At 39.8% G+C, this 24,032-nt stretch overlaps 1 protein-coding gene across 1 annotated transcript in view; it reads left to right on the forward strand.

Moving 5' to 3' along the window:
• The window catches only part of LOC142140883 (SKA complex subunit 3-like), a 167,812-nt gene extending 144,399 nt beyond the window's left edge, over positions 1 to 23,413 (forward strand). The window contains exons 8-19 of the mRNA XM_075198855.1: positions 7,562 to 7,676; positions 8,193 to 8,257; positions 11,449 to 11,614; positions 12,020 to 12,413; positions 14,012 to 14,091; positions 17,714 to 17,840; positions 19,583 to 19,671; positions 20,313 to 20,491; positions 21,345 to 21,554; positions 21,969 to 22,076; positions 22,236 to 22,333; positions 23,097 to 23,413. Of these exons, the coding sequence (XP_075054956.1) occupies positions 7,562 to 7,676; positions 8,193 to 8,257; positions 11,449 to 11,614; positions 12,020 to 12,413; positions 14,012 to 14,091; positions 17,714 to 17,840; positions 19,583 to 19,671; positions 20,313 to 20,491; positions 21,345 to 21,554; positions 21,969 to 22,076; positions 22,236 to 22,333; positions 23,097 to 23,103 (1,638 nt within the window). The 3' untranslated portion in view covers positions 23,104 to 23,413. The remainder of the gene's footprint in view (positions 1 to 7,561; positions 7,677 to 8,192; positions 8,258 to 11,448; positions 11,615 to 12,019; positions 12,414 to 14,011; positions 14,092 to 17,713; positions 17,841 to 19,582; positions 19,672 to 20,312; positions 20,492 to 21,344; positions 21,555 to 21,968; positions 22,077 to 22,235; positions 22,334 to 23,096) is intronic.
• The last annotated feature ends 619 nt before the right edge of the window (positions 23,414 to 24,032 follow it).

A 24,032-nucleotide genomic window follows, 5' to 3' on the forward strand; every position in this document is an offset into this window, starting at 1 on the left:
GTGCAAAGTTGAAGGAAAATGTATCTTGTATAGATGGTATATGATTCCCACCGATTACATAAAGTCTATAAAGATTCCTTCCATCAATGCTGGCAGAACTGCGCCATGATAGCATCCTTCTGGCACATTTGGTGGGATTGCTTCCTTATTACTTAAACCTGGTCCAAAGCACAATCTTTGATGTTGTCTATCCTCAACACAAATGTCTCTAAATAGAGGTCACTGTCTCCTGAATAGGCCCATCCTTATAGTATCTAACCCTTTTCAGAAACTCACTTCATAGATACTTATCTACAGTTAGGTGCCTTATTGCTTCTCACTGGAAATACCAGACGACTCCCAATACAGAACAAATTATTTTTGCAGAAATGGAAAAACTGACTGCCATGCTGTCCCAGAGAGACATTCCATAAGGTCTGGGGCCCTTGGTTTAGTCTTTAGGAGAACTAATCTACAACTTATGATTACATTTTCATTTTTGTGTTCCCTGTTAAGCCTATAACAATATGTATAAGCTGACTATTTAGAAACACATAATATATGTGGGCTACATGTCACTGTATTTTCCCTATTGTGACCTCCACCCTCCTCACCTTAGTTTAAATATATTGTTTTAGATACAAAAATCAAACAAAAATGTGGGTTATATGGCATGGCGGCCAAAAAAACTTTGTTGCAGAGGAAGATCCTTTGGTCAGATAAGACCCAGAGCGAATATTTTAGCCTCAATGTTAGGTGTTGTTTGGTGTAAGCTTGAAATGGCATATATTCAAATAGGTGAAAAATGGGGTGCAACAGCCGGATGGGTTGAAAAGTGGTTGAGGAAGGGGGAAAGGGTGTACCATGTCTTAAGCAAAGGAGGAACTTAAGTGGGGGGAACCTATAAAAACCGTCATGAAGCTGCAAATTGTGCACTTGAGGTTATATACTGGCATCGGGTGGACTCTCCTCTCACAACCAATGCTAGGTGTGGGCAATCAGTCCACCTATTTAAATACATATTTTGATCTTTAATTAAAAAAAGCAATGTCTATTATAATAGTTTTTTTTCCACTCTTTTACATAGGCGGACTGCAGCAATACATGTGCTACTACCATGTCAGGACTGGAGAGTTCTAGATAGAAGTTCCACAAGTCATCCAACGTCTGTCTGCAGGCAAAACAGAAAATTCTCAGAAACAATGATTGTTGCCTTAATATCCTGATAGTGCATAATGCAATAATTTTATGCATTTACTTTAATTGCATAGGAACTTTGTACTTAAAAATGTTTTTATTTTATTTTCACTGTTTAGTCTGCATCCAAACTTGTAACACAATAATCTATTTTAAGTATGTTGATGTTGTTAAAATGGAGGTCGGGTATTGTCAAAACTATGATACAAGTGCTGGAGATGTGAGAGACCGGGACTTATGTAGCTGTCTACACGTCCATGTTGATCTGGTATAACCTTCTGCCCAGTGCCCTCACTTGTCACCACTAAGTGTCCTCTGCTAGTATTGTAGGAATTTCTTTTTTTTAAACTTATCTAACTGAACGGTAAACTCTATTATTAAATGTCTAGTAAAGCATATACATTAGTTAGAACAATGCATCGTTTGCATATAATTTGTTTGATTGACCATTAAAATATAAGCGAGTTTTTCCGTCACTAAGGTGAAAAATTTGCAAAGAACCACAGCAACCAACCAGCAATTAACGTTTATATTTTATCTGGCTAGTACAAGCTGGTAAATTAAAACAAGTTCCTGATTAGTTGCTATGGTTAAGTGCAAAGCATGTTCCTACATGTAGCCAGTGTTATTGGGGTTGTCTTTTTTTAGCATGTGCATAAAAATGTAAAAACAATGTTTCCAGAATGTTAATATTTTGCTGTTCACAGCGAAAATTGAATTTTCTTTCAACTGAAATGTCAAAGCAAACAAATTATTCCTAGTGGCTCTGTATAATATGAAGTATTCAATTCAAAATGTCCCCAGTATAGAATTGTTGCCTTTTGTTGAGAGAAAAAGTACATCTTTAAACATTTTGTGGCAGACACAGCTCATTTATAGTTGGACGTACCTATGATATGTTTGCGTGAGCTACGCATTTATTTACTGCATATGCAGACAATAATGCGTACATGTGCACCCACCTGTACTCTTGCTGATCATTAACTTGTGTTTCCTTGCACCTGAAGAGGCACAACACGGTCGTAGTGTAGGCAAGAGCGTGTTCACGTAAATGCAACTCAAATAGATGTAGGCGTATACACAGATACGCTTGTCAGGAGGCGCGTATCTTGTGGGATGATGATGACTCAGCAGCACTATATAGCCGCCTCTGATTGGTTCATTGCATGTTGACCTCTCCCGCTGCTCATACTTAATTCATTAGCAAGGCGATTATATTATATGTCATTTGCCTTTGGTCTACTGCAGAAAAGAAGATTTGCATTGGATTTTTAAAGGGGAAAACAACAGATGTTTGTATTTAATTCAATAATTGAACTTTATTTTCAATTTATTTTTTTAATTTTATATTGCAAATGTGACTTTCTAACACTATTAAGACACTAGTCTCTCTTATATATATATATGATACTTCATTACATTATTATATTGTGTACAAATAGAGCAATGCAAAATCTACGCTAACCGTATGCTATATAGAGCCCCAGTCCTTGCTACACTTTATTTACGCTCGGTACAAATGCTATTGTTTTTAAGTTGAGTGTATCTTAATATGTATCCCACTCAAAATATGTATGTAAATACATTTGCGTGCATCTTTTCCCTTCATCCGTTATGAGTTAAAATCTAAATGAGCCTCATGATCTTAAAATACAATTTAACATTTGTTCTGCACCAGAATTAAAGAAACAACGGATCAGTTGGTTTTTCTACAGCTGCCCGGTGCTTAATAACACACGTTTTTCTCTTGAATAACTTCTATGTTTAGTATGATAAACTTTACTTACTGGGTAATTACAGTACTTAACATTAATTAGATCCACACCTCAGCACACTGATTTTACAGGTTAAGTTGATTTTATTTACATGCAGTTTGGCTGCTTCATTTAGATCACTACAGCAATTTACTAATCGGACTGGGTAGTCCCTAAAGTTATCAGCTGGGTCTGGAAGACTGGGTGTAAACAGTGTTTATAGCTAGAGATAAATCAGTGTTGTAGCTTGCTGATCTGTCACAAGGGAGCTTGTGTTGTATTTGTACACCAGGATTTTGGAGGGGCAACAAATGCACTTTTCTCAGAGCTGGCTCCATCAAAAGAATGACTAGAGCCGCCCAATTTCCAATTCCTCAAAGAGTCTGTGTCAGCCATCACAGCTCCGGAGAGGGGAAGGCACCAGACCCGTACAGCCGATCCCACATGATCGCTCTCCAGCATAGGCGCCCCGAATCTTGGTGCATTCATAACAGCAATACATTACATATACACAGATTCCACTGACCTCGCAAATGAGTGTTGCCAGGTGTGTTGAGTAATGTGGCTCCCACATGTGGTTCATGTAATACTAAGTGATCACCTTCACCCAGTGAGGGGTGGCAATGCCCATTGAAAGGTGGTTGAGATGTTTTTGTGGAAGAATGGTGATGCATTCCTTCTGCACAATTCCACTGTCTTACAGGCTGTACTGACTGCACATGATGGCCCAACAATCTACAGAGTGACTTTATATTGGAGTTTCCATTCCTTGTTATCCACTACCTATATATAGATCAAACTTAGGGGAACCAGGCAAGTCCAGTTTCTATAGAAAGAGCCATTTTTCAATGGTTTGCCCCCAATAGGGACATGTGCCTGGAAACATCCTGGATCTCATCTGACCCAGTAGAGGCTTCACAAAGCTGTAAGGAGCTAAGACATCCTTATTGGTCTATGCAGCAGCCCCCCCCCCCCCCCCACCCTTCACTGTATTATTTTGCTAATCTGAAGCAAACACATTTCAATAACAACAATTCTATATCAGTAATGCTTCTGTTAGTCACAGTAATCAAGGCTCTTTGACAAAGGGGTAAATGTATGAAAGTCTGATTTTATCTTAAAACAGCAATTTAATTAAAGGCAAATGCCACAGGCCTTTAATTAAATTACCATTTTAAATATGGGCAGCAAACTCATAAAAAAAGCAAATCGGAGATTTGACAAAACCAGACTATAGTAAGTGTATGTTCACTGAAATACTAGACAAAGAAATAAATACTATGTGCCATTAGAGGTAAGAATTTATAAACCTATACGTTTTGGATAAACTGATTTATAACACCCCACTTGGAAATAGTCAAATAATTTAATATGATGCCATCAAGTACAGTTAACATAAAAATAAAATAAAACTTAATTTTTATCCATGGGTAAAAGCAAAACATTCTAATGCTAATATAAATGAGAGTTCAATGGGCAAATATTCAAATATGTACTAGATTGGTCAACCATTAGGGAATCATTATGAGACTGGACCTCAAAATTCTGTGTTAAGGAATAAATAATATTGTATGATAAATAATTACAAAGGGGTTGTATACAATAAATATTACCATCATCCACTGCAGAGCATACTTGCCAACTCTCCCGGAATGTCCGGGAGACTCCCGCATTTTGAGAGAGTCTCCCGGACTCCCGGGCGAGTGTGGCAAAATCCCGGATCTGCCCACTTCCTAGTGAAGTGGGCAGAATTAGGTCACAAACGCCGCGATTCCTGGTGAATCGCGGCGTTTAGCCCCGCCCCCTCTGTCAAATGACGCATTTTGCGTCATGACGTCATGGGGGCGGGTCCAAAATGACACGGATTTTGGAGGCCCGCCCCCCCATGACGCCCACCTCCCCCGCAGGCTCCCGGATACCAACATTGTAAAGTTGGTAAGTATGCTGCAGAGAATTTCTATTTGCTTAGAGAAACAATTTTCTGGTACAGGGCAGGATTTCATCTACTGCCTTTTCACTTCATCTGGACAAGTTATATAAGATGACACATAGATTATATTTAACTACTGAAGAAGAGCCCTTATCCTCTCTATGCTGTCCATTCTTCCTTCAGCGCACTCCTCAGCTGCTCTTTGTTCCGCGCGCACTCCGCAGCAGCTGTGTTCCGCGCGCACTCCGCAGCTGCTCTGTGTTCCGCGGTCTCCTCACCACGCTCCTCTCGAGTTCTCTGATTGGCCGGCCTAGCTGGAGCAGTAGGATACTAGCTTCAGTCACCTCGTCATAAAACGGGTTGGCAGTAAGCGCACCTGTTAGTGCTGAATGTTAACGGCGAGATTCCTTCAGCTAAGACACCTTCAGACCTCATTATGACGTCACCAGATCATCATGTGTTTTCAAACAGTTTCCCGCCGTTTACATGCTGTATTAACCCCTACTTTGCTACCGTTTGTGACTACAACATCATCCCTCTATCGGGAACGTATTAGCATTTTAATTTAACACCACTACCTTTTCATTAAATACACACTTGAAACAAGAGGAGTGAAGGGTGTAACAAACAAGCCTTGCTTAGTGAACCCTGTCAGGCTGTCACATATGTGTGGGCATATCGAGCATATTTTATCTTTTTCACTTGTACCGTAATTTTGTGTGTAGTTTACTAATGATTATACAACGCACAAAAATTGGCGCATTTAACTCAAATACCCTACACGATGAAACGCACGGAACACTTTGTAATAAATAAACTAAGAGAGAAATCGAGAACGCTGTATTACTATAGCCAACCACAAGATGGCAGCCTGGTGACGAAAGGCGCTTTATATGGCCAATTAATGCTTGTGTTTCGAAATTCTGTCTGCGCACAATGTAGTCGATAAAGTTTGGCTTAGTATGTTGAAAGAGAAAAAAAAAAGTTCAAACTATTGGCGGTAGCTGCAGCTGCCAGCTGGGGAGAGAGACTGTCCCGGTCATTGTACGTCACAGGTGTGGTACAGGGGGACCCCCACCAAGCAGCACTGCGGGGTACATCATTGGGGTTACTGTGCTGACTCTACACTGGTAATATGTTATAGAACAGGGGACAACCTCTGGCTTTCCAGCTGTTGACGAACTGCAAGTCCCAGCATGCCATGCAAAGGCTGTCAGACCATGTTGTAGCTTTTATTTCTACACTGATTACAGAGGATCCACTGTCCTGCTGTACACAGAGCACAGGCAGGGGTATAATTGCAGAGCAGTTGGGGTGTTGAGCTATTTGTAGACAATTGGGGCATGTATATGTTATATTGTGCTGTAAAATCCTGATTTTTTTTTTTTTCTTTAATCTGTGACAATATAATTGTATGCTAACATGGTGCATGTAGTTAGTACTACTGTACTATTTGCACCATGTCACAAGCCATAAATTGGGAGCTAGTTAATGAAAATTACCCTGATTATAAATTGAGCACTAAAGCCATGAAGAATGTAAAATTACATTTAGATGTTGCAGAGGTATCTTGAAAATGCCTTTATTTTGCGTAAATACAATCTCTGCGATACCACCCCCCACCGTGCTCTGATTCCTGTATTACAATACTACTCCTTCTTTCAAAGCTCTTTAGTGGGTCCCTGTCAAAAGCAGGGATAAGCATTTACAGATATAATACGAATGATATAGCTGTATACAAGTTGTGTTAATGGTTCTGAATGGCTGGCAGCATTTACACTGTTAAATAAGCTGTTTTGCTGGGCATATAAGAAATCACTTTTATCTCTCTATCCACAGTTTTCAATTCTGAGGATGTAGGGGCACATTTATCATCTGCTGCATAAAATGAAAATTAGTTTTCAATCCTTATCGCATTGATAAGGATTGAACTATTTCTCATATTTATTAAAAAAAATCTCCACAGGAGCAGCAGTCACGAAAAAATGCTGTTCCTATAAAGTTAAAAACTTTCTTTTTCACTGCCTCTTCGTTCCCGAAACTGCTGTGTGATCCATAGAAGCCTTGTGTGCATGCTCCCTCTGAAAACTTCCCTGCACTTCACTGTTGCAGAGAGCGGATTGTGACAGGGAGGGATCATGTGGTCCCTCCACACATGCGCTGTAAAGCTCTGCTCTTCAGAGCTGAAAAATAGCAGAAACGGTAATGTACGTCAGTCTGTGCTGGCGTACATTACCGTATGTGTAAAACCATTTAAATTAATTGTTAAATTGCGGTACATAGCAGTCCCCATAGACATCTATGGGGACTGCTATGTATTACGAAAAAAAGTGCAAAGCAGCAGATATCTATGATATCTGTTGTGATGCACTGTTGATAGATGAGGCAAATACATCAAATTGGCGTCTATTTGCAGTTTTCAGGGAATAGACACCAATTGAAGGTTTAATAAATAGGCCCCTAAGTCTAATTCTTAGTCGCTTAGAATGAAATGCATTGTGTTTGATAATATAATGTAGATTGGTAAGAGAAGAGCTGTTGAAAAGTCTACAAAATTTAGCAAATCAAGACAGTATCCTTGTGTCTTATGTGCTGTCATTCCCAAAAGTTTCCTTGATAACTGTACACTTAGGCTGTAGAAGAATGTTAGGATGTGATAGTATTCCAATTAAACAATTAAAATAACTTGTGTCCTCTGCAGATCATTGCAACCATGTCTGTGACTGGAAACTTCTTTACTAAACTGAGGTCTTTGGCAGTTACTTTGGAGAAGGAAACTGCTCATATTGAGCAAGTGTTCAATCAAGAAGATGATGGTAAGTTTGAACTAAGAGCTAATAATAGATTGCGGTGCAGTAGATAGTATTTAGCAGACATTGATTGAAGGTAGAGATAATACAATCACCCTGTCACTTGTAATAAGTAATACAACCCATAGCTTTTTCTCTGTTCCCTGATGGCCTGTAATTACCCAGAAGTCTATTCTCCTTGTGATGCTTATTGTAAAAAGAGTGTTTAGCTTGGAAATCTTTTTAGCATTTAATGTAAACTATTTTATTCTATCGATAATGTTTTGGACCTGTACTGAATTCTAATAGACATACATCAGATTTTGAGCATGAGATTCAAGATGACCAATAAATCTGTTCACACAGAAAGATACAATTGCTTTCAATTACTAGACAATCAAAATTGTTAAATTTGACAAACCGATCTCTGAAAGATTTTTTTTTTGGGGTTAGATTGTGTATGTGTTGTCACCTATAGTTTACCCAAGGATACTTGTAATGTATCTCTTACATGTTACCACATTTCTCACATTCTTTCTTCAGAATATGAAGATGAATCTCCAATGAGAGTGCTGCATGATCTACGTTCAGAGATGACGAGTTTGAAGGTGAGGTGACATGATCAATAAATTTCATTAAGCCCATAATAGAAATCTGAGCTGATTTTCTAGTTGCAGATCGGGTATTACAAGAGCATATCTCACCCTTCTTCGGAAAAATATAAAGTATGAATAGATGAAACCCGATGACAAACCATTCGCCAACGGTCTTGAGGTTATTTATTTGGCCAACTTTTCTTACATTTTTAGTCTAAACAATGAGTCTCTTTTTTTAAACTATTATTTTGCATTGGAGGTAATACTTTACACTAGATGTGCTCAAACTCCATCCTCAACAGTCCATGTTTTTAGGATTTATTTAATTGTGCACATACAAGTTAATCTATTTTTCTGGGTCAGTAATCACAAAAGGAAACAAGATATAATATGGTGCTCAACCCAATATATTATAAATGCACAAGTCCAAGTAATAGTCCAGCTTGATGCACTCCCTCATGTACAAATAGCAGCCTCCAACAAACCGATGGGTAAGTCTGGAAAGGATCTACAAAGAAGAAGAATGGATACAGCGTCTGATGTGCAGTATTAAAAGTTCAATCTGGTGAAGTAAGTGTAGTTATAAATGTACGTACCAGATATAGGAGTAAATCATGCTCGTCTATGTTAAGATCCCCAATTCGTGATATCAATTGTTGACAGACTCCAGAACATACAGCACGAAAAAAAATAGAATTTCCCACCTGTTTCTATAGACAGACATCCTGAAGACATGACCTGTTGGTAGCCTCAGACTGGGCACCTCTTCTTTACACTGTGTTCAAAAGCTGCATGAAATATGCCCTGAATATAAATTGTCTGATTTAAAGGGTGATATTTTCCTCTGTTCTATAATATACAATTAGTAAATCTGCACCACCAATATTACCCTGATAATTAGTAAAGAAGATACAGGTACATATTGTAATTTAAAGAATAACTCCAGCCAATGGCAGCCATCCAACCAGCTGCAGCTGAAACACCGACACTGGTTTCCATAACGCTGCTATTGGAAAACCTTCAGACTATTCCAGCTGGAGAATAGACCATTCCTAGTGTACCAGGGAGTATTCCCAAAGAGACTTTGGAAGGGGGGTTCCTACCGAAGGTGACCTAGGATGAGCTTCTTCTTGGAGTCTGCAATGGAATGCTGTCTGTCAGAGGAGTGTGGTGTATATTTTTACAATCGCTCCATTAATGCTGGCTACACAATGACCAAAATGCCTGATGGCTCTCACCTTCGCACACATTTTCCATTAAGCTGCATAATGATCCAGTCTGTGTGCAGTTTATATCTGTGAACTATCATCATCCTCACCATTTATTTATATAGCGCCACTAATTCCGCAGCGCTGTACAGAGAACTCTCTCACATCAGTCCCTTCCCCATTGGGGCTTACAGTCTAAATTCCCTAACACACACAGACACACACACACTAGGATCAATTTGTTAGCAGCGAATTAGCCTACCAGTATGCTTTTGGAGTGTGGGAGGAAACCGGAGCACCCGGAGGAAACCCACGCAAACACGGGGAGAACATACAAACTCCACACAGATAAGGACATGGTCAGGAATTGAACTCATGACCCCAGTGCTGTAAGGCAGAAGTGCTAACCACTTGGCCACCATTCTGCCGACGGTCATACCTCCGTTTTCATTAATCCCTTCATACCTATATGACACATTTCCATGGCTTTGCTCTGCCTTGGAATTTCTTATTCTCCCCAATGTGGAAGCACTCTGGCGCTATTGCATTGCACAAACTTGGAGGAAATACAGAGTTGTCACATTGTATAAATTGCATTATGTCTTGTAAATCACAAGCCAGGAACCAAAGAAGACACTTCCTGAACCCATTGCTGCATCGAACAGCTGCCGTTGAGAGACGGGCACCAGTGCAAGAGGGAGATCTCCCTCCACCCCCATATACTTGATGTTTATAAAAGTTAATCTGCAATATGGCATTGCCAGATGTGACGTTTGTAAATGTCATTTTACCTTATAGGGTTGACGTGCTACACACTTTGTTATATCAGATGATGACCCCTATCTGACTGCGCCCACAGGTTGTAGTGATGCTATAATACCGTCACATAGCAGATGTAGAGCTTATAGGGGCATTTGATGAAATTAAAACTTATACCACACATATTGTCTGAGTGGGATATAAGGGAATTAACTTCTTTTGAGAAATATAATTGATCTCAATTTACTCTCAAGAATTACAACAGATAGAAATTCATGTAATATTTGATGAGTTTGTCTATATTAATTTTGGGAGAAGGAGTCTTATTGTTTTTAATCTGTATTGCACAATAAATGTTTGTTCTTTCTTTTCAAATATATTTTTAACATCTCGCATGGGCTTTATCATGATGCATTTAAATTACTATTTCCATCTCTTTTAATTATGATATATAAAGATGAGCTTTTATAGATTTGTATACGTTTCCTCTTCAACAACTTTACAGGGTATCCTATGTTTTGTAAAGCCTCATGAGAATGTCTTAATGTTTGCTCACAATAGTGTATATTCTACCACCATCTGCATGTAGCAATTTTATTTATTTGTTGGGAGCCCAGTAAAACTGGTGCTGTCTTTTTGTATGTGTATATATTCATCTGCTGTCTTTGTTATGATATCAGAAAGTAAAGACAGCTAGTGCTCCGTGCTGCAATTGGATAAGTGTTTCCAATAAACAATGTGAGTTGTAGTGTGCTGCCACAATCATTGCGCATGGTGTTATGATATCGCCACAGGCTGCCCCCCCCCCCCCCTCCCAATAGAACTTTATGTCTAGAAATATAAAGCCAGGAAACCTGTTACTGTTCACAGAAGCTCCTACAAAATGCATTTCAAGGTTACAGTAATAAAAACGAACGCTAATATTTGCCAAATAAATGTGCCTTATTACTTATATTAAAGATGGAATTATCCTCTAATCCTGAATTGGGATATTTCTCTGCCCTACATAATGATTTTCCCAGGTTCCGTGGATGGATCGTTTTGGGCCAGATGAGATATGGATTTGAGGTAATCAGCTCTTCTGCTCCAAATCAACCAATCGCAGAACCTGTGTAAATCATGTGACAGCAATACTGCCTATGTCTCAAACACCAGCTTCCACTTCAGGGGCCGTGTTACATGTTTGTGTTTTAATATCTATTATATAATCTTGTGCAAAATGTCAATTTTTAACAGAATGAGATTCAAGGCACGATTGACAAGAATCTCTGGAAAGGCCAAGAACTGATCTCTTTCATAAAGGTTTGCAAAGTGCTGCAAAAGAGAAACACTGCAGACATCCAACAGATCAAAGCTACTTTTCAGAATTACGGATATAAACGACTCGACAGTGAAACATCAGGTAATGAATTACTGATTATTTTTCCTAATGAGAAGCACAGGTGTTAAAGCCAATCACATCCATCTAAAATATAGGACTTCACCACAACTTGTGGGGAGTTTTGGAATAATCCAATGGGTTAATGACTGCAGTGATCATAGGCCAACTACATTGCATTGATCCTATGTGTTCCAGTTGTTCAGCATGATTGCCAAACAATCAGCCCTGTGCAACTTGGCCCGCTAACAAATTAGGCACGTTAGATCACTCGGACAGGTCTGGCCATATGACTGGACTGCCATGTGTGGCTATCATTATCTCCATGTTTACATACTTGGAGATCAGGGTAAATGTGAATCACGTGATATAAATTATAATGGTGAATGTTGTTCTATTAGTTTGGTTCATCTTAACTTTATTTTACAGAAAACGAGATCTCAAAAGAAACTGTTCACTCGGAGAGTGTAGATGAGAACTGTGCCGGCTCTGATCCACAAGCACCGTCTCTGACAGCCCTTGAGAAGCAGGCAGCATGGGATCTTCTGCGGGCCCCCCAGCTCTCAGATTTCGGTCTGTCACACTACCAGCTACCTGCAGCCTGGGATCCACAGAGTAATAAGCTACATGCTAGAGATGGACCAGAAGAAAAGCCCAAGCCCTCCTATAAAGACATCCGCTCTGTACAGATTGCAAAGACCCCAAAGTGTGCCCTGACTATGGAAGATGACTTCTCCCAAATACAGCATTTTGGGATCAGCGACTATAGCACCAATCTGAATGATGACTACACAATAGCCCTCATCAACAAGAAGAAGACCAGGTCGGTGTTAATAGGTTTCTCACCCGAAGTGATCCTAATGTAGCCAACCTGTGGCTCTCCAGGTGTTTGTGAAACTACAAGCACCAGCATACTGTGCCACTAGATAGCCAGCATGATTATGGCAAGGGATGCTGGAACTTGTAGTTTCACAACACCTGGAGAGCCATAGGTTGGCCAGGCCTGCTTGTAATATATAAGCTCTCGTAGGCAATGTCCTCTCTACTTACTGTCCCATGTCTGTCTTCTGTCCCTCTCCCTCGTACGTCCTGTCATGTCTGGCTACATTCTGTGCGAGTTCCCACAGTTATTTAGTCATGTCCTATCTGTATTTGTATGATCGTCCAGCACTATGGAATTTGTGGCTCCAAATAAATAATCATAGTTTCCTGCAAAGGTCTTGTGTCCTATTTATGTGACAGAAGACGGGAGCTGTTTTCTTAGTACATATGAAAGATGTGAATTTGGAGAGCACAAGAAGATTCTTCTGGCCATTGGTTTTTACTGATTTTATTTTGCAAACTTGAAAATTACTGCAGTATGAATGGACAGAAACTTGCTTACTGCTCATTGAATTCCACATTGTGTTTTGTTTGTCTAAATAATACAGCTACTGGCATATGTGTTTTATGAAAAATAAAATCCCCCAGTGAAGCACCCACCTATTTTTTTTTATTATTTTTATCGAGAATGTGTATTTTTTTAACTTTTAAAATGGGATTTAACACTGATCAGTCCTCAAAATGGCTGCTCCCACTGTGTGTAGGTGAAGGGAACTCCGACCCTCCTGGCTCCTCCCCTTCAGTTGCCGTGCAAATGCAGGCATGGCAACTCTGCACAAATTGCGACCCTACCACTGTAAGCTCATTCAGTTCATATTACTGTGCCTGTTCTCCTGGCGCGTGACCTCCGCAGTAGTAGTCACAATAACAGGATGTTGCTGTATAGAAAGATTCTGCCCCATAGCGGAGTTTGCAATTTGGGCTGGGTGCTTGTGTTCACTTTTGTCTCTGCTGCAGCCGAAAATCTTATGTCCTTTTTAACAGACGCATTAGAGTACTTCTTTAAGACTGAGAAATCTTTTACAATGTAGTTATTATTCACCCTGACATTCTTGATTAACATATTTACCTGTTTCCCCTGTGAAGTAGACAATTGAGAGGGAAGAAACGGATGCAGAACGCATTCTGTTTATTTAAAGTGACAGTTGGCAAAAAAGGTATTTACCCCAAGTAAAATCCTTGTTTTATGTTCTCTCTACTAAGTCCTCACACGGAGTAGAACAATCGTGTTAGATGGCTGCGCCCACTGCATGTGATGTATTTTTTCTGTTCAATAAGAACAGGACATGCCTAGAATATAGCGTGTTCTATACCTGTTGTGTACAGCGACACATTTGCCATAGAGAACAGTCATTACTATCTTTGTGGTCATCCCATGTGTGTACAACTAAGGCAACACATGATTTTTATTTATTTTTTTCCCCATGAGCCCTAAGGTTTTATTAGTATTAAACTCTAGATTCTCCATTTATTTATAAATCCGTGTGGAATTGATGCAGTTAAAATGGTTTTTGTTTTTTGCTTATTCTAATTACACAGCGGTGCTGAAAAATCGAAGGAATCCTCAAGAAATGTGAAAAACATGCTAGCTACCCCTGCACACCTGACTTACAGAAATGGTAGGTTACAGCATGCACCGACTGTGATTTGTTTGTTGCTTTGTTTGTTTTTTAAAATATCTTTTTATTGAATTTTGTTGTATAATAACAGTAACCCCCCCCCCATATAAAACAAACCTATAAACCAAGTTATAATATGACAACGTCTAAAACAGAATAACACAGTACAGGTCAAGTAATCGGGAAATAGCAAGAAATAAGCAGCATTAATACTGTGCAATTGTTCAGTTAAACGAAACAAATTTAACAGTTTGCACCAATTAACCAAAAAGTACATTCTATCAACACCAAAATAATATACGTATATGGACCATGTAATAAAACAATGTAATAGCATAATAGCATTTTACGGGGACCCATCACACAGAGAATAGCTTTAGTAGAAGCGTAATGAAAGAGGGGAGCATTATTGCGAAACTAAGTCTGTACTGCATGTCTGAGCTGTAAATAACTATAAAACAATTGGTTTGGGACCTCAAACTTTAGTTTTAATTGCTAAAACAACTTCAGATAGATTTTAAAATAAAGCCAGCCAATAAAAACGATGCCATAATTTATATTTGCTCCGATTCTTACTACCTCATGAAGGTTGTGGTTGCCCCGTATAGCTGCATCAGGGTCCCAACCCATAGCGTCTAATTGTTTGTTTTTAAATGTAAAAATGAACTGCAAGAGTTTAAATACACTAATATGATGAAAGAAAGATACATAGCGCTCAAGTTGTGAATATTTTTCTGTGTGCAAAAAAAATATAGAACTGGCGCACAGGGGAAAAAGTGTTGTAAACTATAGCCATAGGACATTTTTCTTTTCTTTTTCTAAACTGCCGTATACAAAGACAGTGATTGAAACACTGTACTGTAACCCATATAACCTGTTTGTGTAAAGGTTTCCCAATGTGTTTATTCTAATTTAAAATACTGCATTATGTGTAAACCAACATCGTATAACCTCCGTTCTGTATAGTCCTCCACTATTCATAATTTCTACCTCGATTGTCTGACAGCTACTTTTTTGGTTTTGTCTGAAATTTCCCAGTGTTGAGCCATAGGGGTCATTCTCGCCATGAAAAGAACAAAGCAGAAACAGTTCTAAGAGTTTAACAGGATTTCTGGTCAAATGAGATTATAACAGTTTGTTTACACTCTTGTGATTCTTTGTCTGTGACCGTTTCAAAAATGAAGACCCTGAGTTTTATGTAACCTTTTATGACTGCCTCTAAAAGAGTAGGATAACCTACAGAGTTTTGTAAATTATTTACAGAAACGCCCATAAATTACAAATATTGTTTCAAAATTGCAGTCAGATCTAGATAGTATGACCATTTAAAGGGCCAATAGGACCTAAACTATACATTTCATCCATGAAAAAGCATCTATTAAAACTTAAAAATGTATATTCATCAGTTCCCATAACAGAACTAACTATAATTGTATGCCCCCTAACTAAGAGAGAGGATACTGTGTGTGTGCTGTTACGCAGGGTTTTCCTGTCTTGCTGCTGGTGTCCTTGTACAGTGATGTATACAGTATTGTACAGGGAACAGGTCACATTATCACATAAGTCTTCAGGCAATTTGTGCACATTTCAAGGACTGTGATCTTAGGAACATCTTTCTCCTTCATTCAAGGGAGACAGACTTGCACTGGGGATAAACAAGCCCCCTCCTATCCTTGATCTTCTCCTCCAGCTCGGATGTTTGTTTATTTTTTTGCCCTCACCGAGAAGTGTAGGACAATAGGTACTTTTGTCTTATTTATAGGTGATTTCTTTGATCATATTGTACAGGTCGGTGGCAGTGAGAGGCTGGTTGCATGACTTGGGAATGTTGTGAAAGCTGATAGCAGAGTCCGGGCAGCCCTTTCCAAATAATCTCATTTTGTTTCTTTATTTCTAGAATGCTAAGAGATTCTGAGCATCTTTGCACTCTCCACCTTTGCATTAAATCCCTGCTACAATTCCCAGTTTCCCAAATCAGCAAAGCTCCAGTTCCACATCAGCGTTGTGCTGGCCTCTACTCGTATCTGTTTCTTGTTCTCAAGACATACAGGCCTTTAGGTCATTTAAGGCTTTTCAATATTCTGACATTTAGCTTTTTCCCTCAGTGATGTCTCCTTTCCTGATGGGCAGACAGTCCATGTCTAGTCAGACAATGTCACCATGTTAGCGAACACATCAAGGCAGTGCACACATCACCCTGACCATTGCAGAAGGAGCGCATATCCTCCATTGGGTGGAGAATATTTAACATATCTGTATAATTACATCTCAAAATGGGACTTGAGAGCCAGACATCCACAGTGAGTAAAACATATGGACATGTTTGTTCTCCTTCCTGGTATTTTGATGATGGATATCATTCTGTTGATTTTGTTACCCTGAGATTGGCCAGAGTGGAGTTGGTATACGGATCTCTTAACCATGTTTTGGACGTCCATAGAGACTTCCTTTTCTACTGGTTCGCCATTCCCGTGGTCCCACTCATCACCCAAACATTAAGAGCCTTTCTCTCCCAAGTGTACCCCTTTGAGCTATTGTTGTATGCATGAAAGCTTTCTCCTTTGAGGTGGCCCTTCATTCCACTTCTGCTGCAGGTATTGGAATTGATTGCATTTTCCTCTGTTTCTTCCTTCATCATTTTGCACAAGGATTAGGTGCTTCTGAGGACTATTTCTTACATCCTTCAAAAGGTAGTCTTGGACGTCTATATTAATCTGATCTTTCTCTTCTCCTTATGTCTCAATCCCTTCGCAGAGAAAGCACCTTCTCTCGCCAGTCCTTGGACATGGTGTGTGCTTTGAATATATTTGCAAATTATCAGCCCCGTCCACCGCTCCAGGTCACTCTTGTTGGTTGCTGTTCAGGAGTCCAGGCAAAGGCAAGGCAGCCTCCTTGTTGTCCATCTTGTAGTAGGTATTCGAGAAAAGTTTTGATAGTGTACAAGGGAGCTGGCAAGGCACCTCGCCTCGGGATCATAGCTCACTTTACTCAGCCTGGAGGCCTCTCCTGGGCCTCAACACATAGGGGTTTAGATAGACAGTGTGGAGGACAGGATAAGTGGTCCTCCTTGCACACCTTTTACAGATGTTACTACATGCACATTCTCGTGTGAGGTTCAGCAGGAAGGTGTTGCACCCAGTGGTTATAGAGAAAATTCTTTACCACCTATTATGGCTACTATGGGACTTCCCCATAGGGCGAAGGGGAAATTTATATTTTCAGTTTCTAAGGCCAATAGAGGGACCTAGAGATGGTGTCCTGTGATGTCTTTCATCTGTTCTCTTCTTGATCCGTTCATGCATAATGTTGACGGTTCCGTCCAATACAAGAAAATGTTTGTGCCTTTTTTGCTCCTCATTGCTACAGGCGAATTGATCTCCCGGCTGCAGGAGGGGTTTAAGCGGTATGGGAGCATTGCCTTCTGTCTGTCATGCTGAACCCATTTTATTTATCTAATTTATTGAAATGTGTGTTTTCTTGCTCATCTTGTGTATAGATCGCTCAAATAGCCTGAGATATCCTGCATTAAATGAAATTCATCCAAATTGTTAAATCATATTTAGTTTTTGAATGTCACTCCCACATATAGCGCTCTCCATAAAGCCATGTATTACTGTGATAGATTTCTCCAGTGTGGACTCCCCATCGCCACCAGTGTTCTGCACCCCAGGTCTAAAGGTTCATAAGAAAGAAGAGTCCGGTCTGAAGGATGGTGACCATGATACAGACTACCTAGAAGGTGCAGCAGAGTAAGTGGAGTGACTGTGATTAAATGGACTGGTGAATGTAATGGAAATAGTGTAGCCCTTACTGTAAAATATAAGGATATTGTATGACGCTGAGGAGTTCCGCAGGCACATCCTACAACACAAATGAAATCCATAACTTAGGAGGTAGATAGAAGATATACCATTATATATATATAAAAGAAGTAAGCTGTGATCCCATCCTATATACATGAGGCAGATTGTTGTGTACAAATGTCTTGTGCATATGACGGCCAGTGGAAGGGCCTTTGTAATACATTTCCCGTCGGTCTTGGTTTCCAGATCTCTTTCCAATGCTGGAGACCTGCATTCTGCCCCAATAATATGAGCGGAGTGTAGAGGGAGGGGTAAGGGTGGCCCCACATGAATCATCCAACCAGATGCCTCTACCATGTCTAATATGGAAACCTCTGAATCTCATATTAAACTGAATCTGAGGTTTCTTATACAAAGCTTTAAAAAGTACAAACACTTCTCCCGGGGTGGAAAAGTATTTTATGTACATAGAAAACTAAATTGAGATACTGGAAAAAGACATTGAGGAAGGGGATGATTGTACCATAATGCTGACTGCATTGCTACATGCCCTGGAAACTGGGCCAGGCTTTATAAGTGATATGATGGGAGGAAGTAATTTAATAGAGAGCGTGGTGTCCTTCACAGTATACCAGACATATCTGCATTCAGTACTGAAGCAGATGGGCAAAAAGTATTCTCTGGTAAAAAGAATACATTGTGGATTACTGCTGCAAACAGGTTACGTTGTGATCAGTGACCTCATTCTGCTTCATCATGGAAGGAGAAAGTTCTCTAGATGAACCAGGCAGTTTATGCAGTGAGAGGAGATGGGTTCCATTACCGTGTCCTCAGACAGGAGACTAGATGACCACATTCTCATGGCTGCTGGGTCGTTCTAGCACAATGTTGGCTAACCTGTGACACTCCAGTTGTTGTGGAACTGCAAGTCCCAGCAGGCTTTGCCAATATATAGCAGCTTATTGCTGGAAGGGTATACTGGGACTTGTAGTTTCACAACACCTGGAGTGTCACTGGTTAGCCAACACTCTTCTAGTAGCTAATTGTAACAGAGCCACTATGTATCAGACCCAAGTTCACTGAAGAACAGGGTCAACTGGATTATTGGTAAGGACAGCATCCACTTGCAGGGCTTGGGGAATCCATTAGCTTCCCTAGGTGCAGTTTCCTGTCTTCTGTCCCCTACCGGGGATGAACACACAGAAATATGGAAGTGACTCTCCATTATTAGATTACCACTTCTCTTCCATCCTTCGCTCTTCTCTCTTTAGCCCCTGTCTGTCTATTTTATTTGTAATTCTGTACTACGCTTCATCATACTAGTTAATTATCTTGTATAAGCTGAATATTTGCTACATGTATACGACTGATTTGTGTTAATTTAAAGATAATAACTTTGAACATAGCCTTGGGGGATTTGTGAATAGAAAGAGAGGTTATAAACATCCTTGATTATCCTCTAGTGTGAAGCTGGTTTCCTCGGGCTGCGTAGGAACTTCCATGGTCTAAGTAACAATCCAGGCCTATAATCTGCATCTGAATATAGTGCATGGGTATAAAGTTGTTTTAAAATAAAAAGAATGGACCTGGAAGCCAAGCTCCCTGCTGGGGTCTAATTTAGGATATACTAGGTTTGTGTAGAAAAACATTTTCTTGTCTTACTCTTTTGTTGATATCTGATCTTTCAGTGTGTCGGATAATGCTGCCACGTTAACGTGCACCTTAAGGGACGTGAAAAGCCACTTTACCCTACCTGCATACCTGTCATTGAGAAGTGGTAAGTTTCTGTGCAAAGCATTCACATGCAGTGTGTTTCCAACAATACCAGGATGCATGGATAGGGTTATATTGAGAGTTGTGCTTGTTTTGGGGGCCCTCTTTCCAAGTAATGGGGCAGCACGGTGGCTCAGTGGTTAGCACCTCAGCCTTATAGCACTGGGGTCATGAGTTCAATTCCCTTATCTGTGTGGAGTTTGTTTGTTCTCCCTGTGTTTGTGTGGTCTTCCTCCGGGTGCTCAGGTTTCCTCCCACACTCCAAAAACATACTGGTAGGTTAATTGGCTACTATCAAAATTGACCTGTGTCTCTCTCCCTCTGTCTGTGTATGTTAGGTAATTTAGACTGTAGGCTCCAATGGGGCAGAGACTGATGTGAGTGAGTTCTCTGTACAGCGCTGCGGAATCAGTGGCGCTATATAAATAAATGGTGATGAAATGTAGTCGCTGTGAAACCTCCTGCGATGAGTGCTGCAATAAGACGTCAGGTTTTCAGACATCTTTCTCTTTACGCCAACAAAATCTGTTGCATTGGGCAAGTGGCTGGAGTTTTTGATCCTACTACTGGGTTATTTTAAAGGCAGACAATTCAATAATTTCTTGACTTGTGTGTTGGTGCATAATGGGAATGTTCTTTGTGTAGATAAAGAGACTGTGGATTCTCCTCACCCACCAACATTCTGCACACCTGGACTTAAGGTTCATAAGAAATACATTGGCTGCGAGGCAGAGGAACCCTCGGAGAGTAAAGAGGTGGCCGAGCGCAGGGACACTCCACCTGTGCCAAGCTTTGAGACCAAGTGGCTGCAGAGTGATACTCTGGTAAGTGACTATCCGTATCATGCCACTTAGATGAATGGTATCCGCTCTTCCAGGATTTGCTGAATTCCAGTCCTGAGATCTGGTTTCTTCCAAGTCTATAACAAAAACCTCTTATAATGTATGTTCAAGTGACACATTCATGTATGGACAGCATAGCACACCTATGAGAATGTGTTGTTTGTTTAGTTCAGTGTTGGAAAATGGTTAGGATGAATCCTTTAAAAAGTGTATGGATTTGGCCAGAATGCTGAACCAAGTACACTAGGGGAATATACATATAAGAATCCCACTCAACCCCACTTGTAATGTGGTGCAGGGATGTCTTGGGCATCTGCTATCTCTGTAGTAGGCAATGAGAAAAGCTGTCTTTACCTCCACTTTTATTTTCTGTTTATTATCCTTTAATATATAAAGTCCTCATAGGATAGATCTACTTTTCATACACGTGGCTTCCACTGAATATATTCGTTTCAAATATGCATATTTCACTACAGGCTCCCTTCCCCCAATAGAACTGCGCTGTGTAGAGCTACAAAGTCAGAAAACTGATTCTGGGGTCATAATAATAAAACAAAAATGTCCCATTTCTTGTTCAAATATTAGCTTTATTACAGGTATTACTTAAAGATGGGATTATCCTTTATAAGATATCACAAAAAAATGTTTATTTCTATCCAGTAAAAAGTGCTCACATTTATATGAATGTATATCTTGTCATTTACCAAGTCACGTGTTGAGCAAGGTCCTGCTTTCTGTTTTACGCATATCCTCAAATACATTGTTATATGTTCATATAAGTATAGTGTAATTATGTATACTATAGAGGCATGTGTTGGCTTCTTTCTTTCACCAGGCAAGATCACTGGACATCACAGAACCAATTCCCAGACCAAAGCTCACCTACAATCTGCACTTAGATGAGGCAGCCGCACCGGCTGTACATTCTGATGAATATTATGGAAACCCAACCAAAACAACCTCTCCCCCCAAGATGAGGGACTTCTGCATCGGGACTCCACCACGTCCGGAAATGACCACCAATTTAACCGAGGACGTGTTCAAGGTATCGCTTACTATTAATTCAAGATTAAATGAAACCTGTCGTAATTACTGAACAATAAACATATGTTCTCTAAATACATTATAGCAATTTCTTGATACACATCTGACTTACAGATCAAACCTTTATTTACTCATGAACAAATCAAACTGAAATCATTTAATACGTGCTCCCCTTTCATACACCAGAGTATACAGCTCCTTGTCCTTTTTTAAAAAGACTGTTGTCTTCAAACACCTACCGTTATCTTTTGCTGACTGTAAAGTAAATAAATTTGTAAGATTTTTTTTTTTTCCATCTAAATCCAAATTTGAGCCCTCCACTTAAAACGACTGCTCCGTTGTGCATAAGCAACGAGTACCTCTTACCACTGATGGTGGAAGGTAGAAGGATACATTAATTACGGTGTCTTTGCAGTACAATATGAAGATGGCCTCTCCTCCCAAGGTGTCTGAGTATGAGAACTTGCTGTGGACACCCACCCGCCCAGAGATGACATCCTGCATGACGGAGGATATTTCACAGGTTTCTTTTATTCTGTCTATTGTATAATTCCCACGTCATGAACCAGATAGTACTATAACAATTTACCGAAGCTGTCAATGCTTCCAGGATGCATCTTAACACTGTGTTCTCCCTTATGTGCATGCACCTAAACACATCTTCATCTCTGTCTGGTATTAGATGTTGTCTAAATATTGTGCGGATAAGGCAAAGTCATCATGGAACAATCCACAAAGCATCTCTATTGGGAAAATAAACATGGAGAATAAAGAGAACAGGTGAGATTGTGCTAAGTCCGTTATAATTATATCCCAGTGGTTTATAGGATAACCTGCTATGTGCATTGTGTGGAAAGTTGGAAAGTGTTTTGATGATTAGAGCAAACAACTGGCTTGTTGCTACATGGTGCTTGGGCATCAGTGATTGTGACGTGGCCATGTTTATAGAAGCTGTCATCCATTCTCATTTCATGTAGTTCTAAATGCAAGCACCGCTTGAGGGTTCTTAAGGTCCACGTTAACAGCGCCATGTTTGTTTGTCCGCCCTTGGAAAATATACCAGTGATGGTTATACAGTTGTTTTCCAGAGAGCTGTGGACATGGCTAAGATCTGTTGTATTAGTTAACAAGCTGCAAGACTGAATTTTACATCTTTATGCAACAAAGTTTATAGCCCAAGTTGAGCAGTGGTACTTGTAGAACTCCAATCCGTTAAATAAACTGAGTCCTGGTCAGTGCAGCAAAAGCACCCAGTTGTGGTGCTCTTTTCGAGCCTTCATTTGAATGTAGTTTTGCTAAAGGCATGATAAATGCAGTGTGTGTGTGTGTGTGTTTATCTTCATGTGCTGCTAGGAGTATTCATGAATGTGAATTGATTCCTGCTCACTGCATAAAACACCTCTCTGTATAGAAGTAGAGACACTGATGTCACTGTTCTGAATTTCTATATATGTGTTTATATGTATGTGTAGTGTTCCTAAAATACTGCTACATTCCATTGTCTTGTACATTTACATACGTGTTATTTGTCATTATGTTGTAGGCCCTGATTGCTGAGACCCTGCATTGTGGAGAAGAGATATTTACCTTGTCTAGGACGTAATCTGGAAGACTCATTTAAGTGAATCAATTTGTAGGTTTATATAAAGTGGTGTAGACTAGCCCCAGTATTTCTATGCTAGGATCAGTAATTGTGCAGCACAATCTTAGATACAATGTGATGTTCAAAAACATTGTCTTATGTAACTGGGTATATAAATCATTTACATTGTTAGATGGAAATATATTTAGGATGTTTAACTTAATCACAACAGTTTATAGCTCTAATATGTACAGAATAAATATTTACCTTTTGTTAAATATTGTCTGCTTCTGTTTATATAATAATGTACCATGGTATTTATTGACAAAGTAATATTAAGAGCAGTTCTTTCTTAAATCTATATGAGAGGATCATAGATTTGTTTTTAAAGTGCTGTCTCCCTGTGATGTCTTAACGCTCCTCTCACAGCCATGCTCTTGCCAGTAAACATTCCCATTTCTAAAGGTAGTGGGGGAGTCTTCTACTCTAGTACAGCATGTCTAGTACAGGACACTCCCCAGAGCTATGGTGTGTGTGCCTTACCTTGCAATCAATGCCTGAAGAGGACGAGCCTTCTAAGCCCCATAGGGCCTGGAGGAGCCACTGGTTAAAACTCAACAGTAAAGTGTATTTAAACCCAGACTGGAGTAGTAGTGGCACCAGAGGATCTGTTAACTTTGAATATTACAATTGCTCCACCTCTTCAGCACCCCCCTCACCCAAATGGATTTCCCTTGGGGAAGGCTAGCCAGGGGGAGACTTGATTGTGTGTGTAGTTTTATGTTTAGATACACTTAATATTAGGTTATTAATACATGTTGTGATCTTCCATTTATGACAATGGTGACAGTGAGTCCAATTAAAGGCTTATGTTACATGCCCCTCCCCATTAAATAC

Source organism: Mixophyes fleayi, chromosome 2 (genome assembly GCF_038048845.1).
Source record: "Mixophyes fleayi isolate aMixFle1 chromosome 2, aMixFle1.hap1, whole genome shotgun sequence".
Taxonomy (NCBI): domain Eukaryota; kingdom Metazoa; phylum Chordata; class Amphibia; order Anura; family Limnodynastidae; genus Mixophyes; species Mixophyes fleayi.